The sequence below is a fragment of the Dermochelys coriacea genome, chromosome 2 (assembly GCF_009764565.3).
Source record: "Dermochelys coriacea isolate rDerCor1 chromosome 2, rDerCor1.pri.v4, whole genome shotgun sequence".
Taxonomy (NCBI): domain Eukaryota; kingdom Metazoa; phylum Chordata; order Testudines; family Dermochelyidae; genus Dermochelys; species Dermochelys coriacea.
The window spans coordinates 191357463-191379544 of NC_050069.1; the positions used below are offsets into that span (position 1 = coordinate 191357463).

A 22082-nucleotide genomic window follows, 5' to 3' on the forward strand; every position below is an offset into this window, starting at 1 on the left:
ATACTTGTACTCAACACCTATCTCTTTTTGTAATTAAACTTATTTTATTGTATAATCAAAATTAATCCAGTGTTGTGAACTGTGTGGACAATTTCATTGAAAGTGGCAAATTGTTGTATATTGACCCCTTAGAAGGGCAATATACCTAATATATCTGGACTGTGCAGGAGAGGGCTTGACAGTGCAGAGCAGACATGTTTTAGAAAATCTGGGAGTGGATTGGGGTAACTCTGCATGTGGTAACTAAGGCTGGTGGAAGCAACAGTATGATTGCTATGTACTGACAAGTTGCAGAGCTGCTGAACCAGGGCAGTAGCTGTAGACAGAACTCCAGATGTGATCTGATTGCTGGCAGGCTGTTTGCGAATGACCCAAGTTGGAAGTTACCTCTGCAAAGCACTGTGAGACACCCAAGGTTGCAGGGCAGGGGTGAAACAGCCCCTCACTAGTACTAGATTGCAACCCAGAATGTCATAGTTACACATGACATAATAAACAGGGTAGCAAGATAGTAGGTGGAGGGTTTTGGGAAGAGAAAGATGTAACCAGAATGATTACATGGTTATTTGGCAAGCATAGCATGGAGGAGCAAATATATTTATTTTAAACAAAATAGATGTTTTAGTCATCTAATATCTCATAGGTGTTGGTGCAGAGTGAATCTTAAGGAGGGACTTGAATGAGGAGAAGATAGTGGATCAATCCAAGGCATTGAAGGTGAGGACTAGAAGTTGGAACTTGATATGGTGGAGAGAGAGGAGTCCCTGAAGGTATTTAAAGAGGGAGGGACACTCTTCTTACATTGCTAGGTAATCACACTTCCAACCTTAATATCATATTTAATAGCATACTTCCCAATTTCAACATTCAGCCTTAAAAACTTGCCAGTTGTCTCAGGCGGTGCCTTAGGGACAGATCATGCACAGGATGAGTATGAGCAGACCTGTGTGCCCATATAGAGCAACATGGGCTTCTCTGGGGCTCTGTGCTAATGCAAAAGTCCACCTGCTAGGATTCCATCGTAGGATTGGGATTGATTAGAGAACTATCTCAATGTGTGCTGTATTCAAGATGTAACCTATTGTCATGGATGTACAGGATCTATACTATGTCTTGACCTTTAGGCAGTCTTCTGGGAGTATCCCTTTATATGCCAGATGGCCAACAGATCACACTTTTCCACAAGGGTTGGTCACTGAATAGTGAGTCCCAACTGAGGGAGACTCCTGTTCTGAGACTTTTACCCTTCAGTGTACATCTGTAGGTGTCTGCAGCAAGACTAGGAGCCTTTTCAAAACAGAGTAGGGTGTATTAATCAACCGGAATATAGCATCAGGAACTCCTTAGGTTAGTGTAGAGAAGCAAAGCTTAAGACAGTTCAGACTGGCCAAAGTTAGGGCTTGTACACACTATTGCTTACTTTGAAACAGTTTGTAGCTCGGGTATGGAAAAGCTGCCCCTCTGAGCAACGTAAGTTACACTGACCTAAGCGCTGATGTGGACAGCGCTATGTCCGTGAGAGACACTCTCCCACTGACATAACTACTGCCACTTGGGGAGGTGGAGTAATTATGCCGATGGGAGAGTTCTCTCTGGTCGGCATAAAGCGTCTGTACTAGTAGCCCTACAGCAGTACAACTGCACCACTGTAGTGATCCTAGTGTAGACTAGCCCTTAGAATTCCACCAAGCCAGGTTGCTCTCTTGCACATCTTGGCTTTCTCTGTCTATCAGTCCCAAGTGAGAACTGCTGTGTCTCTGTCAGCCCAGTTCTTACTGCAGATTCCTGTCCCCTCCAGTACTTCCACTTGAAAACCATGCCAAGTTTCCATGTCCAGCCTGCCTGAGCATCCTGCTGTTAAGTGTTAATCATTTAGTCACTGGGGTTCCCATTTGTTTTTTTTTTGTGGATCTTCCATTGATATGGGTTGATTCCAGCCAGCGCTTGATGGCTCATTCAGCTCAACCCAGACAGTTACCTGGCACAAATACCTTATACCTTTTCTCTGTTCCAAGGGAAGCATTTTATCCCTTCTGCACCCACTTGGTAACAATACTAAGCCAAAGGGTTAACTGCCATGAGTATCATTCATAAGTGTTACAATAGATATGTCAAAAGTGAGAATTTTCTGTAAGTCAAAGGAAGTTTATGCACTACTGTAAAAAAATTAGTCTATTTTTCTTAATCCAGATTGGTAAATTTTTAAGGCTACTACTTTCCAGACAAGAATCTGAGTGTGCTTTGAAAACATTAACTGATCTTCACAACATCTTTTTTTGGTGTTACCTCCTTTCTACAGAAGAGCAAATAGAGGCATAGAATAACTGTGACTTTTCCAAAGTCAAACGGGAAACGTGGCAGAACTGGGACTAGAGCCCATGACTACTGACTTTGTGAACTGTCATCTGCTGATTTGTAAGATTGTATGTTTAAAAGAACACCCTTGAGATAAGTTGCTGTTGTTCTTTCTATTAAATGTTTGCAACTTTTTGTTTCATAGTAATTCATTTCTTGTTCCTCTGTAGCTCAGGCCAGTCCAATCCAACCTTTTACTTGCAGAAGGGTTCTAGGGCATATGTGCTTAGGAAGAAGCCTCATGGGCCTCTTCTGCCTAGAGCTCACAAGGTGAGTAACAAATTCTTTGGCAAACTATAAATGCATTTCATAGTTCATGTGCTAAAAGTATATAATTGTGAGGAACAAATGTTTTAATTTAAGGACAGAGCCAAATGGCTCACAAATACCTTTGCTAAATTATCTTCATTATAAAGGTTTCTGACCCAGTTACAAATTTGAAAGAAAACCTGGCTTTGTATACTTTTTATGGATTTTATTACACATCAATAAATAAGCAAATTTGAAGTTAATCAAACTTATCACAAAGCTAACTACTATAAACACATACTATACTAAGAATTACAGTACACCTATCAAATCAAGCTCACAATTAGAATTAATAATATGAACTGAGTCACCAATTAATCAAGTCATCAAAGTAATACAATAATCAAATCCTAAGTAAGGCTCAGATTTTGTCAGGGATATTTTTAGTAAAAATCAGAAACAGGTCATTGGTGTTCCTGAATTTTTGGGAGGGTCTAGCACCTACAGCAGCTGGGGCCTCTGGGGTCCCCTCGCCACTCACTGGGCTGGGCAGCCTGCAGGGGTCCCCCCACCGCGGCTGGGTAGCTACTGGGGGCCCACTGCTAGCCGTGGCTGAGAGCTGCGGGGCTGACAGCTTCAGTCCCAGGGCAGAAAGTGTCACGGAGGTCTCTGGAAGTCACAGATTCCATGACATAATCATAGCCTTAATCAGAAAGCTAGTACAGCACATGATCAGTTTTTACAAATACAAAAACTTGAGGAGGCAGCCACCTGCTTAGCTCTAACGGCCAGTTACAGGATCTTGCTGATGGCAAAGTAATCAATTGATCTGGTTGAATGGTTCTGATTCTGAAACAAACTTGTTTACCTCTCAGCCCTTGAAGTAATATTTAGACTCCTCCCAAAGTTCCTGTGTGCTTAGTGACTATACTGATCACTCCCTCTCTGGTTTAATTACCCAGTCTTTTGATACAACAGAGTCGACAGCTCTTGCCTCTCCTGTAGAATAGCGTGGTGTAGCTGACACTCTTCACTATTCAGGGTAACAGTCTAAGTTTAAAGCAGGACTGCCTAGAACTTGAATTAGGAAATGATTAATATTGCTTGCTTACTTATTGCTTACATATGCACACAATCATTTAAACACATGCATGCACATCTTAAGTGTTAGAGAAGAAGAAGAATGGGGACATCACCACCCAGTAACAACATAAGAAAAAGGGGGAAGTATTTAAGGGAAAAGATGCATTCTTCAGCTTGTGTGGTCTTTGGCATCACATTGCATCAGTCAGGACTGCAGTTCGGGAGTGGGGTGATGTCATGTCTGGTCAGTACCTCGGTGCTGGCAAAATCTTCTGGGCACTTAGGCCTAGTCTGTAGTGGTCTTTGTCTTCAGTTGGCTGGTACAGATGGCACCAATTCATTAGAAGGCCTTGATATGTTGATGGCTATAACCTCCCTTGCCCAGGCTTATACATTTCATACATCTCCATATCTCCTCTTAGCATTTCTTAAAACAAATGTATAGGCCTCTTTGCAACTGTCACATGACCCCTATCCTGACAAGGAACTGGGGAACTAACAGTTAGGTGCTTTAACTGGCTGAAGGGTCGTCTTGCTCTTAGCAACTTTAACCCAGAGACAGAGCTGCTCTAGATGTTAAGATAAATCTGATTTAAGATAAAGAAAATTAAAGTTTATACCAGGCCCAACTCTCAAGTGGCCTATTTTTCCTCGCGTAATGACTGGCATAAAAATTTAAGTGGATGTTGAATGTTAGAAATGTTAAATGTTAGCAAATGCAATTAATTATTCAAATGCACAAACCAGTACCAGTGTTCTGTACTGCATACATAATCCAGTGCTTGGTGTTTAATAGGGCACAATGTTATGTTCTGTATATATGTAAAATAAGTTTAAATGTGTTTGAAGAATTTGAACCTTATTCTGTACCTACCATACTATATCTTTCTTAGGTTGATAGAGAATATCACGTGCAGAAAGCGTTATTTTCAGCTGGATTTCCAGTCCCTGAGCCCCTACTGTATTGCAGTGATGTTTCTGTGATTGGAACTGAATTTTATATGATGGAACATGTACAGGTTAGTCAATACATGTTGCAGGACTTTGTTTTCTTTTCTTTTTGGGTTTATTTCCATTGCAACTGCTTTAAAATATCTGAAGTTTTATATGTAGAAATAAGAACCATGATGAAATTTTTCAATCTTGGGTGCCTAGAATAGGGCTCATAAGCCCCCCTTTAGGTACCTAAATAAAAATGGCTTGATTTTTTTCAGAGGTGCTGATCACCAATAGTTGCCATTGACTTCAGTTTTTTTAGGACTTATTTCCCTCTTGCAAGGTCATGTGTTTGGCTCACCATTCAACATGATATTCTCAGGTTGGTTGTCAGGCAGACATTCTGAAATCAGACAGGATCCCTGGTGTGAGAACCCTAGACTTATTAGGGGGAGCTGGTCCAGCTTTAAGGTTGGGTAAATGTTCTCCATCCCAGACCCTCAAAGTTTCTGGGTCCACAATGTTTTTTGAAAGAAATGATGAATGCATTAATCAACTGTCCTTCAAAAGCTAACAGAGTTATAGTTCAGGCAGCAATTATAGGAATATAGGGAAGGTCTATGGACCACCACTAGATGCATCACAGAGGTGCCTCTTCTTTACTCTGGGGACTCCTCTGAATCAGAGCACTAATGTCTTGGAAGGAAACTTCCAAACCACATATGTTTCCAATGTTCTATATTTTATTAGCAAAAACATAAACTTATTTAGATTAATTATCTGTAAACAAATCAAATTACAAGAAAGTGGGTTAATATCAAATCATCAGGTTGTGTGTTCGATTTAGGAGACAGATGAGGTTTGTTTGTTAACCGTGTTCTAATACTGCTTCCAATTAGGTTAACTTAGAAATATCCAGCAGTTTTTCAATCTTTGCTTTGGTACGTTTATATGTTTGGAATTTTCTCCGTCTTGTCTCGAGCAAGAAGGTGTGTTTTTTAATAAATCTAGTTCCCTCAGCATTTTTTTTCCCAAGGGTGTAAGTTTACACTTGACTAAATTGGATAGCCGAGTTGCTTTTATTTTATTTTTTTCATTAATATAGTCCAAGGTTTTAGAAAATAGAACAGAATTTGATGAAACATGTATGTTGACTAAACAGTATCATGTAATGCTACAATAAATTCTACTCTTTCACAATTAATTAATTGGCAAAAACTAACCTAATCAGTGTGTTAGCTGTGTACATTTATTTAAACCATAAACTATCTGGAAGTGAATGGGTTTAGAGGAAAAATTTGCCTAGTTTTCCTTTTTCCCATATCAAAGGGTCCACCTCAGAGGCAAATGATAGCCCCTCCCCCCCAAAATTAAGTGGATAACTTTTAACTGTTTTTGAAATGTGAAAAACCCTTACAAAACTAGAGCTTATCATTTTCGTTTTTCAATTTATACACTGAATTATTTTGATTCATAATATTTGAGAAGGACCCAAGAAATACAATCTAGATTGCACACACCTCAAGTTTGGAGGGTGTCTGGTTCTAGAGTTCTAGTTCAGGATCTACAAGATACATATATTAAATTCACTGCTCAGGGAGATCTTGTGAGATTGGTAGTTTTTGGATTTCAGTGAGCAAGAGTGCCTTGACCTTCCTGGACAAGAAACAAGTGGGCAAGGAAGAGATTACTGACGCAGTGACTGTTAATACATCATACACATCTTGTGCTGTTGAGTAGTGTGACCTTTCCTGTCCCTCCTCCTTCCATCCCACCAAATATCTGATTCTATGATGTCTTTAGGGTCGCGTATTCCGAGACCTCACACTACCTGAAGTCAGTCCAGCGGAGCGATCTGCTTTGTATGTTGCTATGATAGAAACCCTGGCCCGGTTGCACTCATTCAGTTTGCATTCATTGGGTCTTCAAGGATATGGCAGAGGACCAGGATACTGTAGGAGGCAGGTAATGGTCTCAAAAACCACTTACTTTGTAATGCCCTTGAATGTTTCATTTGTATTCATTTGGTTACAACACTTTATATTAATGTCTTTAAAATAACTAACATCCTTAAACTACTCAAGGTTTTGGCTTTACGTAATATCTTATAATTAGTTCAATTACTCTACATGTTCTAAAGTGTTGAGATCACATTGATTAAGTTTATGGTCCTATTATCAGACTGTAGTATCCATTCACCTGTGTCACACCTCCAGATTTGGAATTACACATGCAGTGGGATTTATATTTGAAATACAACAAAGATCAGGTCTATCTTTCAGTGTCCTTTCTCCTTTCCAGAGGTATTTAATATAAATTTAAATCTACTGAGCTACTAAGGGTATAACAACACTGTTAAAATCCAGAAGCAGGAATAGAACTCTCAAGATTAATTTTCATGAATTTGGATCACCTTTGCCAGTTGATATAGGGACTTACTTTGTCCCTTTTTAGAGGAAGCTGGAAAGGATCTTAATCATGTATTCCAATGGGTCAGAATCTGATATGTTACACCAGTATAAATCAAGAATAACTTTAGCAGAGTTGCTGTGGATCTATAGTGGTGTAGCCTAGGTCAGAATCTGGTCCTAAGCTTTTTGTTTGTTTGTTTTTTAGACAAAGTTTCCTGAGCTTCAGAAATTGACTCTGTATGTGACTATTTCTTTTTTGTTTTAGTGTGAAGATGTGGAAGTATCAAAGCTTATTGAACAGTATCTCTGAGGAGCTGATCCATGCTGTTTGATTTTTCTGTTGTGCTTACCTTTGTAACACACATCAAGGTTATGCAACAAAATAGCATTCGGCCTTCCACTGGTGATAGAAACAAAGTCTAAAGATTGAGAAGTGCAATTTTCTATTTATTAGTTAAACCTTCTTGAATTCTTTTCTGTACCTTATTGGATCTCTAAAATAATCTAAAGCCCTAGGGCAATGAGCAGAGATCAAAATAGCTTGGCTGGTATCGGAGGGGTTAAGGAAGCATAAGTCCTTTGGGTGGCTGTAATCAGAGTGAGCCATTGGAAGTGACTGAGCTCTGAGGGCTTGAGAAAACACAGAGACCCATGAGTAAAGGTGAAATAGAAGCTCAGAGCAGCAAAGCAACACACAGAAAAGTGCAATGGGATGTGGTTTGTAAACTAAGGGCAAGTCTACACTTAAAATGATGCATTGGTGCAGGTGCACCTGTGCTACTCTAGCACTTTAATGAAGACACTCTAAGTCAATGGGAGAGAGCTCTCCCATCGGCATAGTTGATCCACCTCCCTGAGAGGCATACCTATGTTGGTAGGAAAAGCTCTCCAGCCGACATAGCACTATCTACACAGAGGATTAGGTCGGTATAACTAAATTGATTAAGGGTGTGGATTTTTCACACCCCGGAGCAATGTAGTTATACCAATATAGGTTTGTAATGTAGACGAGGCCTAAAACCATAACAGTGGACGTTCAAAGGGCGCATACAGGGCAAACTGAATGGGCTGGAGCAGCTGACCATAATGGGCTGAAGAGCTAGAGAAAATTAGATAGGAATATATATGTACAAATTGTAGTAAATGCAAACCCTTTAAATCCAGCCAGTTTTGTCTTCATTTATGGGATTTTAAATGCATTAGGGCAATAACAGAATCAAGCATATTCCTGCCAGTTGCATTTCTTCACCTTAAAGTTCTAATTCCCAGGCCCACAACTAGCCGCATGTGAGTGCATCCATGCATCTGTGCATAGTTATGACTGGAACATAATGTATTATTGTCTTTTAAATAAAATCATTTGGCTGTGTCAGCCTAGAATCCAAGGGGGGGGGGGGAAATGAGTGCCAAGTTTACTGGCGAATAGAAAATCTCAACAATGGCCTTTGTCGCTATTTGTCACTATTTTCAGTGGAAAAATTGAATCTGCATCATGTTTCATAACCATCTTGGCTACATATTCATAGCCATAATTATAAAAACGAAGAGCAAAGCCATCATAGAAAAGGGATGGTATATGGTGACAAATAATTCAAAGATGTTGAAAAAATATAACAAGTAAAAAGGAAGTTTTAATGGCTCGCTCCCTCAGCTGTATAATGTTCTGCTTTAAAATAGCTGATGTTTGATTTCCCAGTTGTTTTACATGTTTTTTATATTTTTCAGGTTACAACTTGGAAAAAACAGTATGATGCATCTGCTCACGTAGACATTCCTGCTATGAACCAGCTGGCTAAGTGGTTAATGAACAACTTGCCAGCTGGTGATGATGAAGAAAATCTGATTCATGGAGATTTTAGAATAGATAACATTATTTTCCATCCAAGAGAGGTACCCCAAACATATACATACATATTTAATCTTACTTGGTTCTTGTTGTACTGTTTCTCTACCTTCCTACCTACATAATAGACTTTGACGGGTGTTGCAGAGTACAGTTTTCTTGAGGTAAATTTAAGGACTGCTTAAAACAAATTCACTAACCTAACTCCAATTCATTAGACCTTCTTTTCTCTCTTCCCATCTTCACATCCCCCAGTGCAAACAATCCTGCTGCATTATTGTATTTGGAGTATACAGCTCAAAAAGGGAACCATAAAATCAACTTAAGAGTCAAGCAAATCAGTGATATTTGAGCACATGCTTAAGTGCCTGATCCAAAGCCCACTGAAGTCAATGGAAAGACTTCCACATTAACTTCAGGTGGTTTAGGATCAGGACCTACTATTAGTATTCTCATAGGGCCTGGTAGCCCTCCTCATAGACGAGGACCCCATAGTGATAGACTCTGTGCAAACACTGAACGAAAAGGTCTAAATATATGATATGCAATCTCAATAAAAATAAGGGAGAAGGAAGAAAAAAAAAAACCTGTGAAAATAAGGCAGGCCCACGGACAGCAATTCCGGGCTTCAGGGCAGAACAGTCAATGGGCCCCCGCTGGTGGCTAGTGAACTGCTAGGTGTGCTCTTCTGGCATGGCCAGGGCTTGCACATGCCTGCCCGGTTGGTGCCTTTGCCGCTGCCAGTACCACAGTGTATGCGCCTAGGAGCATAGGCACCGACTTCCAGATTTCCTGGGAGGTGCTCAAACCCCCCACTCCATCCTAGGCCCTTCCCCTAATGCCCCATCCCCGCACTACTTCTTCCCACCCCTGTTCAGCCCCCTCCCCTGAGGGCACCCCATATACAATTGGTGCTTCTTCATAGTGGAGGGGGGCATGATCTAAAGGGTAGGTCACGTGTTGCCCCCCCACCCCCGCACCCAGGGCCACTGTGCTCTCCCCGCCCCATGTTACCGTGGGGGAAGGGGTGCTTTGTCCTCCCGCTGTGCCTGCCCCACCACCCCCACACGTTCTGCCACTCTCCCTGGTGGGCAGGAGCCCAGGCAGGGAACAGGGAGGAACTGCTTTTAACGCCAGCCCCTCCCGGTCGCTGCTCTCCAGCCCTGCCTGGCAGCTGCCTGAGAGAGCCTGGCTGGGGAGGAGGCGGCTTCAGCTCCCCGCCTGGCACCCAAGCCCGGGCAGGGAGCAGACGTCACCTCCCCAGCCAGGCTTTCTTAGGCAGCCGCCCGGCAGGGCTGGAGAGCAGCGACCAGGAGGGGCTGGTCCTACCCCTTCCACTCCCGGCATCTGGGCCATGCGTTGCCCAGGGCTGCCCCACCTCTTCCCACCCCCTGTTCCTCCCTCTCTCCCCAGCGCCTCCAGCATGCCACCAAACAGCTGACAGTGGGAGGCACTTGGGGGATGAGGATGAGTTGATTGGCTGGGGGGGTGGGGTGGAGAGGCCCGCCGGTGGATGCTCAGCACTCACTTGATGCCTATGTCTGGGAGCCCTGCAGTCCACCTGGGCAATTTAAAAGGGCCCGGGGCTGCTACCACAGCATCAGCCGAGGACCCCGGGCCCTTTTAAATCACCCGGGCCCCTGGGCAATTGCCCTTCTTGCCCCACTCCTGGTTGGCGGGCCTGAAGTAAGGAGAGTACATAAATCAAGGCTGGTATCATGTAACCGCTGGAAACCCATAATCTGCCATTCTTTGAGAAAGAGGATTGTTCTCTGGTCTCTGCATGCAACCACACTCTTTCTTGTCAATGATGTGTAATGAATCGTTGGCTGCTTTAGTGCTCCCTTCCCACATACTGTATGTCACTTTGTGGGTGAAAGGTAAACCTAGGCCATATGATCAACAGAATTATTCAACAACGGCAGAACGCTGTTAAGGGTCTGGGCATTGGATGTAGTTTGTGCAGTAAATGACATTTGAGGCGTACTCCGTTTTTAAAGTCATCTTCTTTAGATCATAAAAGCCAACTACAATCTTTCTGCACAAGTTTAGTAATCCCTTGTGTGCTAGTTGTTCAGGCATGCCAAACAGGACACATTTCAAAGGTTTCCCCCCTATCCTTTATAGATAGGGAATAGTATCTGTCTATATCGGGTTGGCAGCCTTCAGCATGCAGCCCATCAGGGTAATCTGCTGGCAGGCTGCAAGACTGTTTGTTTACATTGACCTTCCATAGGCACGGCCCCCTGCAGCTCCCAGTGGCTGCGGTTCACCATTTCCTGCAGCTCCCATTGGCTGGGAACGGGGAACCGCAGCCACTGGGAGCTGTGAGTGGCCGTGCCTGTGGACGGTCAATGTAAACCAACTGTATCACGGCCCACCAGCGGATTACCCTGATGGACCGCGTGCCGAAGGTTGCCTACCCCGGTCTGTATTGTAATAGACTAAATTTGGAACGTACTCTATTGTGCACTGTTAAGTTACAAAGAGGGATTTGAACATAGCACCACAAATTTATGAGTTCTAATCCTGGCTCTGACCCTGACTCCTCTCTGTGGCTAGGAATAGGTCATGTGCTATTTTCTCATCTGTAAAATAGGGTTTACAAACTTCCTTACCTACTTCCCTCACAGGACTTCCGTGAGACAGATTAGAGTGTTTCTGAAGGGCTTTAAGCATGAAAAGAGCTATATAGATGCTAAGTGTATATAATGTTATCGCAATAGAATAAGTAAAAAATTAATTTGTTCATTTATATGAACACTACTTTTCTCTAGATCCCAAGACCTAGTACTATATTAAGGAACTATCATCACTGTAACAATCTTATTGCGTGCATATATATATACACACACACACACCCCTATATTAGTCTTCTAAATGGGAAGGTGTGTGGATGTAGTTAATTTAACTTGCTTGCCTTTATCATTCATCGGATTTTTTTAATTTATTTAGGCTCGTGTTGTGGCAGTCCTGGACTGGGAACTTTCAACCACTGGGCATCCTTTAGCAGATTTAGCTTATACCGCTGCATTTTACTTCTGGCCTAACACAATTAAACAGTTAGGCCAAGGGAGTACCTTGAGTTTTAAAGATACTGTAGGTAATAGTAATTTTATTGAAATTAGTTTTTTAAAAATTGATTTCTATTTAGTTTTTTATCTTTATAAACAGTTGATAGACAACTATTAAGCATACCATACTAAACTTGAAAATAATTTCCATAGTTTGCTAACAACAAGTTTATTACATTCTATAAAATTATAGATAGGAAATGTATATTGAAATATACTTACATGGTTATTAATATTCCTTTAAGTGAAAGGATATTTTGAATGCTATTTTTCTTAGAGACACTGACAGATAGTTTAAGCCTAAAATTTAATCTTTATGTTAAAAGACAAGACAACAATATTATTTTTTTTACTGACCTGAAAAAGTGTTCTGTTTGTATTTGGTTGGAATTTAAACAGTCCCCATTGTGTTTGGCTCCCAAATATAACTGCATTATATTAGTGCATGAGAACCAGTATGTGGCACTTACTAGTTTATTTTTGTTGTGTAAATTGAATATAGTTTGTAAGACTAAACAAGCAGCATAATTGGTGACAAATTAATTAGAATTTAAAAACCAAGGAAGAGAGAAGTTTTGGACATGCTAAATATTCTGTATGGTTTTCCTAGGAATTCCATCACTTGAAGAATTGATTTCAGTTTACTGCCGCTGCAGCGGTATTAACACAGATCTTTCGAACTTGAATTTCTTTCTTGCTCTTTCATATTTTAAAATAGCTGGAATATGCCAGGTAACATTTTCATTAATACCTAATATATGTTCTTATAGTTTTATTATGAATATTTTGTTTGGTAATGTAAATTAAAAATGTAAAAAATATTGAAATGTGATAAAGTTGAAAAGCTTTTGTAATTTTATGTATTCTTTTAAAAGCTGTAGCATGTTAGCTGCCTGTCAATAGTAGCTGTCTGGGCTATTGCTCCCTTTATAAAACTACCGATCTGGTGATGGCTGACTCAGGTTTTTAAAGCAGACATTAGCTTTCTTTTAGATTTATTCATTTTGGACATGATCATCATGGATGCTAGATGATGTGGGGGGTGGGGGCGGGACCTCAGGAAAAATCACATACACTGTCCTTTAAACTCTGAGCATTGTGGGCCCCATCCAGTGCCTATTGAAATCAACAGATGGGAACCCATTGACTTCAGCCGGCACTGGATCAGGCCCCACATGAACTTTTTTTTTTTAAACTTTTATAATTATGTATATGACATTTGCACAGTAAATACTTGTCATTTGTTCTGCTGATTTTGGTGGTTGTCCTTCAGACTTGGACCATTAGTCTGTCTACAGTGGAGTGAGTATTTTCTTTTAGCGTCTCAGTATCACTACTGATTGAAAATGGATCAATGGCAATACTAATGTATTCAACTTTTATATTGGAACACTGACTACTTCTTTTTATTGGGAATATATGCATTTAATTTTGTCCACCGGTTCACACAGATTGTCATATGGGACTCCAATTTTAAGCAGATATTAAATCATATATGTCTATTTTATTTGGTTTAGGGTGTATATGCTAGATATCTCCTTGGAAATTCTTCTGCAGAGAATAGTTATGAGTTTGCTGAGATGGTGAAACCCTTGGCAGAAACTGGATTACTGCTCTCAAAAAGGTGAGAGCACTTGTTGGATATGTCTATGCAGGGTTTAAAAAAATGCAGCTGGCCTTGGGCTCACAGAATTCGGGCTCTGTAGCTGAAAAATTGCTGTGTAGACATTTGGGCTCAGGCTGTAACCCAAGCTCTGGGACCCTCCACCCTTGCAGCCCGAATGACTACACAGCAATTTTTCAGCCCAAGCCCTGCAAGCCTGAGTCAGCTGACCTGGGTCTTTTATCCCTGTGTTGATATGCTCTAAAAGGCTTGGCTAACTCAGGTCAGACATTTCAAGCTTTCTTATATATTTATTTAAATAGTTTATTTATGTAATGAAGTTTGTATTAACATCAGGAGAACCTGACCTTTATTTATTTATTTTTTAATTTTGTTCCCTAGAACTTCTTTCACCAGTGATGCACAGCCCAGTGATACAGGAGAGCTGTTCCAGCAGACTAAAAAAGGCCGGGAGGTTCTGCTGAAGGTGAAGAGGTTCATGAAGCAGCATGTTTTTCCAGCTGAAAAGGTAGAAGCTTTTTGTTCAGGAAGTACTGTTTGTGCAGAAATTTAGAGCTTACTTCACAGCTCACATCTTCACTTTGTTTAGGAACAGAGACAGAGCTTAATTTTGTCCAGTCAGTGATATTTTTTGCAGATTATTACTGATTATAAATCAGTATATGCATTTTGTCCCTGTGATTGTTCTTTGCCTGCAGCGCTAGGTTGTTTACTTTCTCTAGCCTGGTCTCTTGTTTGGTGTGTGGGAGGTAACATGCCTTGCAACCAGGTTAATTTGATAAAAACTTTGATGTCCTGCTTTAATGATGTTGTTAGAAGATAATGTAATATTCAGTAAAGTATTTGACTGTAAGTTCCCAGGCCCATAGGACATTGCTTCTTGTGGAGCCATAATATGCTACTAAGATTATTAGAGGCTTGATTGCGTTCCAGAGGGAAGAATTGCATTGGAGGGGTGTTTGTCATCCAGGAAGAAAGCTGCTATTCTTACCCCCAATGCTGGATGGAATGTTTACTTTTCCCATAACCTTGTCCTTGTTAGAAAGGGCTAAGTGGTGTTGTTTATATCTGATATTAAGTACACTTCTGTAATATATCATCATGCCCTCAGTTCCTAGATGTATCTGACAGTAATGTAGGCTTGAATGTTGATAGTGGAAATGGCCAGAGAGGTCCATAATTACGGAAAGATAATTTCTTAATGTACCTGCTCCAGATGAGTTCTTGTTTCTGAAAGATTTTCTCAAAAGGTTGAGCAGCCATCTTTTGGTCACAACTAGTTTTGTTTCTCTTCAGGAAAAAATGTGTTGTAAGGAACGTGTGTTTAACTAACAAAAAAACAATATGGAACGTTCCCTATGTAATCCTTTAAATAAAATGCATGTATGTTTTTGTTTGTTTGCTACTGCTGGGGTAGGAAGTCGGGACTCTTGAGTTCTATTCCTAAATCTGCAAAAAGAACAGGAGTATTTGTGGCACCTTAGAGACTAACAAAATTTATTTGAGCATAAGCTTTCATGGGCTAAAACCCACTTTATCGGGTTTTAGCCCACGAAAGCCTATGCTCAAATAAGTTTGTTAGTCTCTAAGGTGCCACAAGTACTCCTGTTCTTTTTGTGGTTACAGACTAACACGGCTACTACTCTGAAACCATTCCTAAATCTGATTCACTGCATGACTTTTTAGATGGTTCATTTAACCTTTCAGTATAATGAGTCATTTAACCTTCCAAAAGTTGTTTGAAAAGTGCTTTGCTTTGAGATCCCTGAATAAAAAGCACTAAAAACTGTGAAATATAATCGGTGCATAAAAAAATTAGTCTTCAAAATTCCCATAGAGAGCAACATTTAGCATTAGGGTTGCTATGAAGGGCACAACCATATACAGTGCTAATATCTAGCACTCCAAATGACTGAGTACACGATGAAAAGATCACCTATTTAAAGAGAAACAGCTGTATTCTTCGTGTTTCACTTGTTGCATACTAAAATTGGATAACGAGCTTGCATGTTGCAATATTGCACTGGTAGTACTGCATGTGCTGTGTCAACATAGTCATCTTAAATTGTATATAGTAATGGTTATTTCATCACGGTGTCATTAATTTCGTATACAATTACCCTTCAAGAATTACTAGTCATGACAAGTCCTTACTCGTATCTCTGGAAAATGTTGAACTTCAAACACCACCAGAAAAGTGTTTTGAATAGCACTGAGTCACTTTTATGTCTGAAGTGAGGTACTGTTTTGGCTAAAGTTCATGAGGAATCTCAAGCCTGATTTAGATGTGAGAGGCAATAATCGGATTACAATTAGGTTTTTAATTTTTTTTTAATATATACAGCACTATTGTACAATAAAGATGCACTTCTAGTATTTAATAGGAATTCATTGCGGTTTGTGGAGATTGGGAAAGAGGCAGTAGAAGAAACCATATATTATTACTTTTTATTGTATGTTTTTTGTTTTGTTTTGTTTTTTCCTAAGGAAGTGGTGGAGTACTATGCCAAGGATGAAAATTCACTGGACAGATGGAAGAAACCTGCAGCGATTGTGAAACTGAAGGTACTAAGTGAATGTTCGCCTGAGTATTGCAGTGATGATGGAAATGAGGGAGTTGATGCAATTGCCTAAGTAAATATTACCTAGAGTAGTTTACCTTTTAGATAATCATGTTTCTCTTATGCATATAAAATACAATACACTTTTAAAAAGGAAATGCGGTGTAAAAATCCATGTGGTAATACAGTATTTCCCAAGATTTTGAAAGCTGAGGAAAATTAAAACCATTTGTGCCCCCTTACAACCCTGTCATATGGTGATGTTGTGATAATTGGGCCTACACATTTACCCTAATGGTGAACTCAACTCCAAGAAGTGAGCATAATTTCATAAGAGGTCACAATAACCCATAACAACAAATGCTGATGGGGAAAGATGCAATAGTGGGACTGATTGAATTAGTCCAAATGAAAAAGCCTACTGATATAATTTAAGAATTGTGTTAAGATCATGCTTGGTAAACAAGAGATGAGGGGAACCAGAAGTCATTGAACCAAAATGGTGTGTCAGAAAATAGGCCTAATTGGTGAACAAAATGAGAGGTTGGGGCTGTTCCACCCATCACTCCTTTTTGGAAGAGACTTTAGCAGAAAAATTGGCTGCTGGAGTGAGATTCGCCATCATAGCTGCCAACCCTGCCGTCTCATGGGTCCCTGCACCCTCTTCATCCTAATCCCTGAGAAAGATTCTAACCTGAGCAGGCCAGAGAGAGGGAGCCAGATGACGTTGCCATCTCTGCTGGCTCTAGCTAAATCCCAATTGCCACCTGCAATGTGAGACTTTGTCTTGCCCCATTTCCCACAAGTCCTTTTCTTTCCTTGCCTTATTTAATCTCTTTCTTAACTCTCTTCTTTTTCTTTGTCTGATAAGAGTCTGGCTTAGCTGGCCAAGACTGCATGTTTTGCCATATGTCTGTAAGCCTGTGACAGTGGCCGATAACACTGTGTACTGTACCTATATTTTTCCAGCAATGAGCTTGCAAGTGACTCAACATCAGAGACAGAAAATGCATCTTCTATCTTTCCTATTTCTTTTCTGTGTCTGTCTTGTTTATCTTCTTAGGAAAAGGGATCAGACTTTAATAACAGCAGTGCTAGCTCTAGCTCGTCTCAACTAACTTCTCTTTTCCCCAAAAAAGAAGTTATTACTATCTTAAAGACTGTCAAACAAGGGTTATTTTTTTCTTTTAAAGACACTCTCCAGTGAAAGAAAAAGGGAATAAGGATTGTTCTTGAAATGAAAGCCTTACTTTATATTCCAAATGCTTTAACTGTTTTTCCCGCTTTTCTGTATCTTTAATAAAAGGATTTTAATGGTGTTTGCCAGGGTACTAAGCAGGCTGAGGTCTCTGTATAACTAACCCTAAACCTTGTTTAAGGTTTGGTTTAGCCCAGGTATTCCATCTAGACTTTTTTACAGTCTTACACGTATAAGCGGCATCTCAGAGCAGATTGTGTTGATCTTCATATTGGTGGTTCTTCTCCTTTCTTACATGCTTTGAGCAGTGAAATAGTTAACAACACTGACATTTAAAGTCTAATCATTTCAGAAGTTAGCACGTACCGAAATGAATGGAAGAAAAGGAGTACTTGTGACACCTCAGAGACTAACAAATTTATTTGAGCATAAGCTTTCGTGAGCTACAGCTCACTTCATCGGATGCATTCAGTCAATGGGGAAGTTCATACCTCTCAGAGTTGCTATTTGGCTCTCTGCAGTCTCCGGCAGATGTGATTACATCAGTTATAGCTGGGTCACATTTTCAAGTCTTTATTCACAACCAGAGCAACTAGAAACTTTAAAAAAAGAGATGTGAGACTGGAGAAAAAGGAGGCCTGTCTGAGGGCTTGTCTACACTGCGAAGTTGTCAACAAAACATTTTGTCTTTCACAGGTACTTAAAAAAGCCCCCCTGCGAAAGACAAAAGTTTTGCCAACACAAGTGGCAGTGTGAATGCAGCTTTGTCGGTAGGAGTGCTCTCCTGCCGACCAAGCTAACGCCGCTCACGGGGCTGGAAGTATTTTGTCAGCAAAAGTGCCAACAAAGTACCAAAAAAGAGCGTTTACACACACTGACTTTTAGTAACAAGGCTGTGTCGAGACCGCATTGTCGCTAAAAGCTGTGTGGTGTAGATAAGCCCTGAGTCTTTCCCTTCTTTTCCTCTCCCACCCCAGCACACATGCAGGCACATATGCGCGCGCGTGCACACACACGCTCTTTAGAAAACGCTGTGCTTATACTTGAAACTGTTTTCATTTTTATGTTGACATGGACAGAATTTGCCTCACACATTGCTAATCTATATTCCAGTTCTCTATTTTTAATACAGCTAAAATAAAGTATTCACATGTCTTTAGGGGGCACCCTGGTCCCATGAGAAGGGAGGCCCTGCACCGCTGTGGAGAGAGAGTGAGAGCTCCTTTCTTTAGTTGTCCTGGGATTGGAGCATACCATCACAATACAGCATAGTGCTGTACAGGGGTGATGTGTGCTGAAACAATTAGCCATCTCCTCATTCATATAGCATAGATTCCTAAAGCACAAAAGGAAAACAATATACTATCATGCAAACCAGAACACATGCATGCATGCGCACACAGTGAGTTATCGCCATTCTAGCCAGAATACTTCATGGAGCATGCAGATTTTTTTAACAGTTCTTTTGAAGGAGTGTGTGGAAGCTTGACATATACTATCTGGGTGGTTATTCCGGACTTGTGTGGCTATGTGGTAGAAACCCTGGAGTTCAGGAGTAGGTGAAGGAAACAAAGAAAGGGAGAATGTGTGTATGAGAGAGATGTACACATGGAAAAAGTTGGGGAGAGCTTGAGTGTGAGGGGGAAGCCTGAATGTTATGCCAAAAAATGGAATATAGAGACTCAGGAAAGGAGAACTGTAGTTGAGACAGCAAGATTGACTGGAGGGAGGTGAGATGGTTACTGAATCATAATGTAATCTTAGAATAAAGATTCATTGTGTGTTGGTCTTATTTCTTCTGACAGGAAATGGCCAAAGCAGAGGGTCTGTGGAACCTTTTCCTGCCAGCCATCAGTGGTCTCAGTCAGGTTGATTATGCATTAATTGCAGAGGAGACAGGAAAATGTTTCTTTGCCCCAGAAATTTTCAATTGTCATGCACCAGGTTAGCAAACGCCACTTCCCTGCCCCCTCTCATTCCTTAGTCACAATTTTGTGAACACTTTATGCTGTATGAACTATGTATTGCAAAAAGAAACATTCTCATTTCTCCCAGATACTGGAAACATGGAGGTCCTGCATTTGTATGGGTCTGAAGAGCAAAAGAAACAGTGGCTTGAGCCTCTCCTTCAAGGGAAAATTAGTTCTTGCTTCTGCATGACAGGTAAACGTTTCTGCAGTTGAAAACTGCACCCTCCCCCCATCATGCATATTTCACAGCAGTGCAGAGAGGTGCAGAAACACAAGCTATTATGTGTTAATACCTTTGGCTTTCCACCATGGCTTTGAACCTCTCTATGTGCTATCGACAGCCAGAGGGTCTAATTCTGCAAGATCCTTAGTCTCCATAGTCACAGTAGTTGCCATTTCCCATAGTTAAGATTAATCTATTTGCTATCAGAACAACAAGGAGTCTGGTGGCACCTTAAAGACTAATAGATTTATTTGGCCTTGCATCTGAAGAAGTGGTTTTTTACCCACAAAAGCTTATGCCCAAATAAATCTGTTAGTCTTTAAGTTGCCACTGGACTCCTTGTTTTTTTTGTGGATACAGACTAACACGGTTACCCCCGGATACTATTTGCTATAAGAATATCTTCACTCTTGCTTTTTTTATTAATAGCCAAACAAAATTACTATGCAAACAGAACATACAGTAAACTTACCCTCCTTTGTAAAGTGTGTTGAGATCACTGATGAAACACATTGTAAATATGCTAAATATTATACCACTTTAGCAGCTAATAATGCTTATGTAATATTTCAAACATCAATGACAGTCCATCTGCAAATATTTCATATGTTTGTGAAGTGTAATGTAGAAAATCACCACCAAAACATGATATACTTCCTGTATAGCAATTGCTTATCATTCCTTTTGGGTTTACATTGTACATTTTGGCCAAAATTTTCAAACCTGGGTGCCTGAAATGATCCTCAGTGAAAGTTGCTGGTGGACAGCACACCTCTGGAAAAACTGGCACTTTTGATATAGAAGAGTATCTTTAGGCACCCAAGTTTGAAAATGTTGGTCTACAGGTATAGGGCCAAATCCTGAAAGGTGCTAAGTGCCTCCTGCAAGTCAGCGGGAGTTTAGATAATCCTGCATCTTGCAGGATCGGATATAATATCTCTTATTGCTGTGTTTCCAAAGGGGAAGAGGTGTTTTCACCTAAGATTTGGAAGGAAATAGAATATTGATGAAGCAGACTGAAGGGAGGTTGTTCCAAATAGCAGGAGCTGCAAAGGAAAGGCTGTTGCTCTATCAGTGATAACATTCTATGAAGAACTCCAGGGTCACTGGATTTAGGAGGATGTAGAGAAAGGGAAGGACCCAGATTTTCTCCCCTGCTCTGACCTCTGATGGTAGAAAGGGACCAGAAAGAGAATCTGTGTCTCACCAGTTGAGAATTCCTTTGTCATGAGGGTGTCCTCAGATGGCACAGAGTTAATACAAACCCACCCTATCCTAGAATAGGGTTTGCCTGCATCTGGCACTTATCAATTAATCCTGGGACCAGCTTGAGAATTAAGGAGCCTTAACTGGCTCCCTGACCGTACCCTGCCTCCAGCAGTGATTGAGACGAGCAGAAAACCTGAGCCAAGGTCTATGAGATAAACCAGAACAAGTCCACGCAGGGTTTTAAAAACAACAAATTTGACTGGCTGTTGAAATTAATAATTATTTATCCAGGGCCCTGTGGTACTTCAGACATAGAATAAGGCAGCTCCATTTCCCAAAGGCCTTACGATTAAATAGACAAATGTTATAACTAAAGCTCTAATCACTTTTTAAGCCATATTTTCACAGTGAACATTACAATTGTGTTGTTTTTAGAGCAAACAGTAGCTTTCTAATGATGGCACAAAAGTTTCCACATGGCCCTAATTATGACTGCATTTTGAAATGCTTGGTCCAGAAGTGTTGAGAGGTTATTAGAGAGCATAGTGTCAGTGTTTTCTGCTTTAGCCTTGAATTGCACTTTTTATCCCCACCTCTTTTACCTTCTCTCCGTTTTTTTTGTTGTATGACGTTTGTATAAGCAAAACCAAAATTAATAGTAATCTTCTCCCGTAGTATATGAATAATGGATCTAACTGCAAAAACACTGTACATGCGCATAAATGTGTTTTGTACAGAGCCTGATGTTGCTTCGAGTGATGCCACCAACATGGAATGCAGCATTCGGCGAGATGGAGATAGCTATGTAATCAATGGCAAGAAATGGTGGATCAGTGGTAAGTACAAAGCTCATCATTCTAGAACAATGAATTTATGCTTGAATTCCTTCTAAACATGGTGAAACAAAAATAATTTGCATTCCAGTTCTGAGAAGTTCATGTTTCTCTTCTGTGACCAAGGTGCTGGATTGTAAAACAGTGGGGAAAGTGATATTCAGGCTTGGTTTTAATTCATGAAGCCCAAACCTTCATTCTGTTAGGGATGTGTGCTGTTTGTTTGTACCCTTTTACTCTTTTTTTTTTTTTTTTTTTGGACCCTTTTAAACCCTTCCAGAAGCTATTGAGCTGCACTGTACTCCTCTAATGTACCTTTCCATCAGATGACCCATATATTTTAAGCTTTGTCCTGAGGCTTTCTTCATATTTGGCAGTTCGTGCATGGAATGGGGACACTATGGAGAGCTATATAGGTGCTTATTTTAAGTCATGCTTTCCTGGCTGTTTCTTTAGACTAGGCTTTGGTGCTGATGCATTAGCCCTGGTCTGAACGCTTTCTGTCTCACTTCC

The 22082-nt window shown here is 40.5% G+C and overlaps 1 protein-coding gene across 5 annotated transcripts in view; it reads left to right on the top strand.

The window, feature by feature from the left end:
- Nucleotides 1–22082, top strand: part of ACAD11 (acyl-CoA dehydrogenase family member 11) — a 56373-nt gene that overhangs the window by 4343 nt on the left and 29948 nt on the right. For 3 of the 5 annotated variants that reach the window (XR_006279279.1, XM_038392557.2, XM_038392559.2), the window contains exons 2-13: nt 2526–2625; nt 4581–4706; nt 6427–6588; nt 8760–8924; nt 11833–11980; nt 12562–12683; nt 13469–13575; nt 13957–14083; nt 16063–16140; nt 19140–19278; nt 19390–19497; nt 21474–21572. Coding sequence is in view for 4 of the 5 variants with exons in the window: in XM_038392557.2 (XP_038248485.1) it covers nt 2526–2625; nt 4581–4706; nt 6427–6588; nt 8760–8924; nt 11833–11980; nt 12562–12683; nt 13469–13575; nt 13957–14083; nt 16063–16140; nt 19140–19278; nt 19390–19497; nt 21474–21572 (1481 nt within the window). In the remaining variant the exon portion in view is untranslated. Of the gene's footprint in view, nt 1–643; nt 718–2525; nt 2626–4580; nt 4707–6426; nt 6589–8759; nt 8925–11832; nt 11981–12561; nt 12684–13468; nt 13576–13956; nt 14084–16062; nt 16141–19139; nt 19279–19389; nt 19498–21473; nt 21573–22082 lie in introns of all 5 variants that reach the window. The other 2 variants (XM_043508925.1, XM_038392565.1) reach the window with 1 other exon arrangement.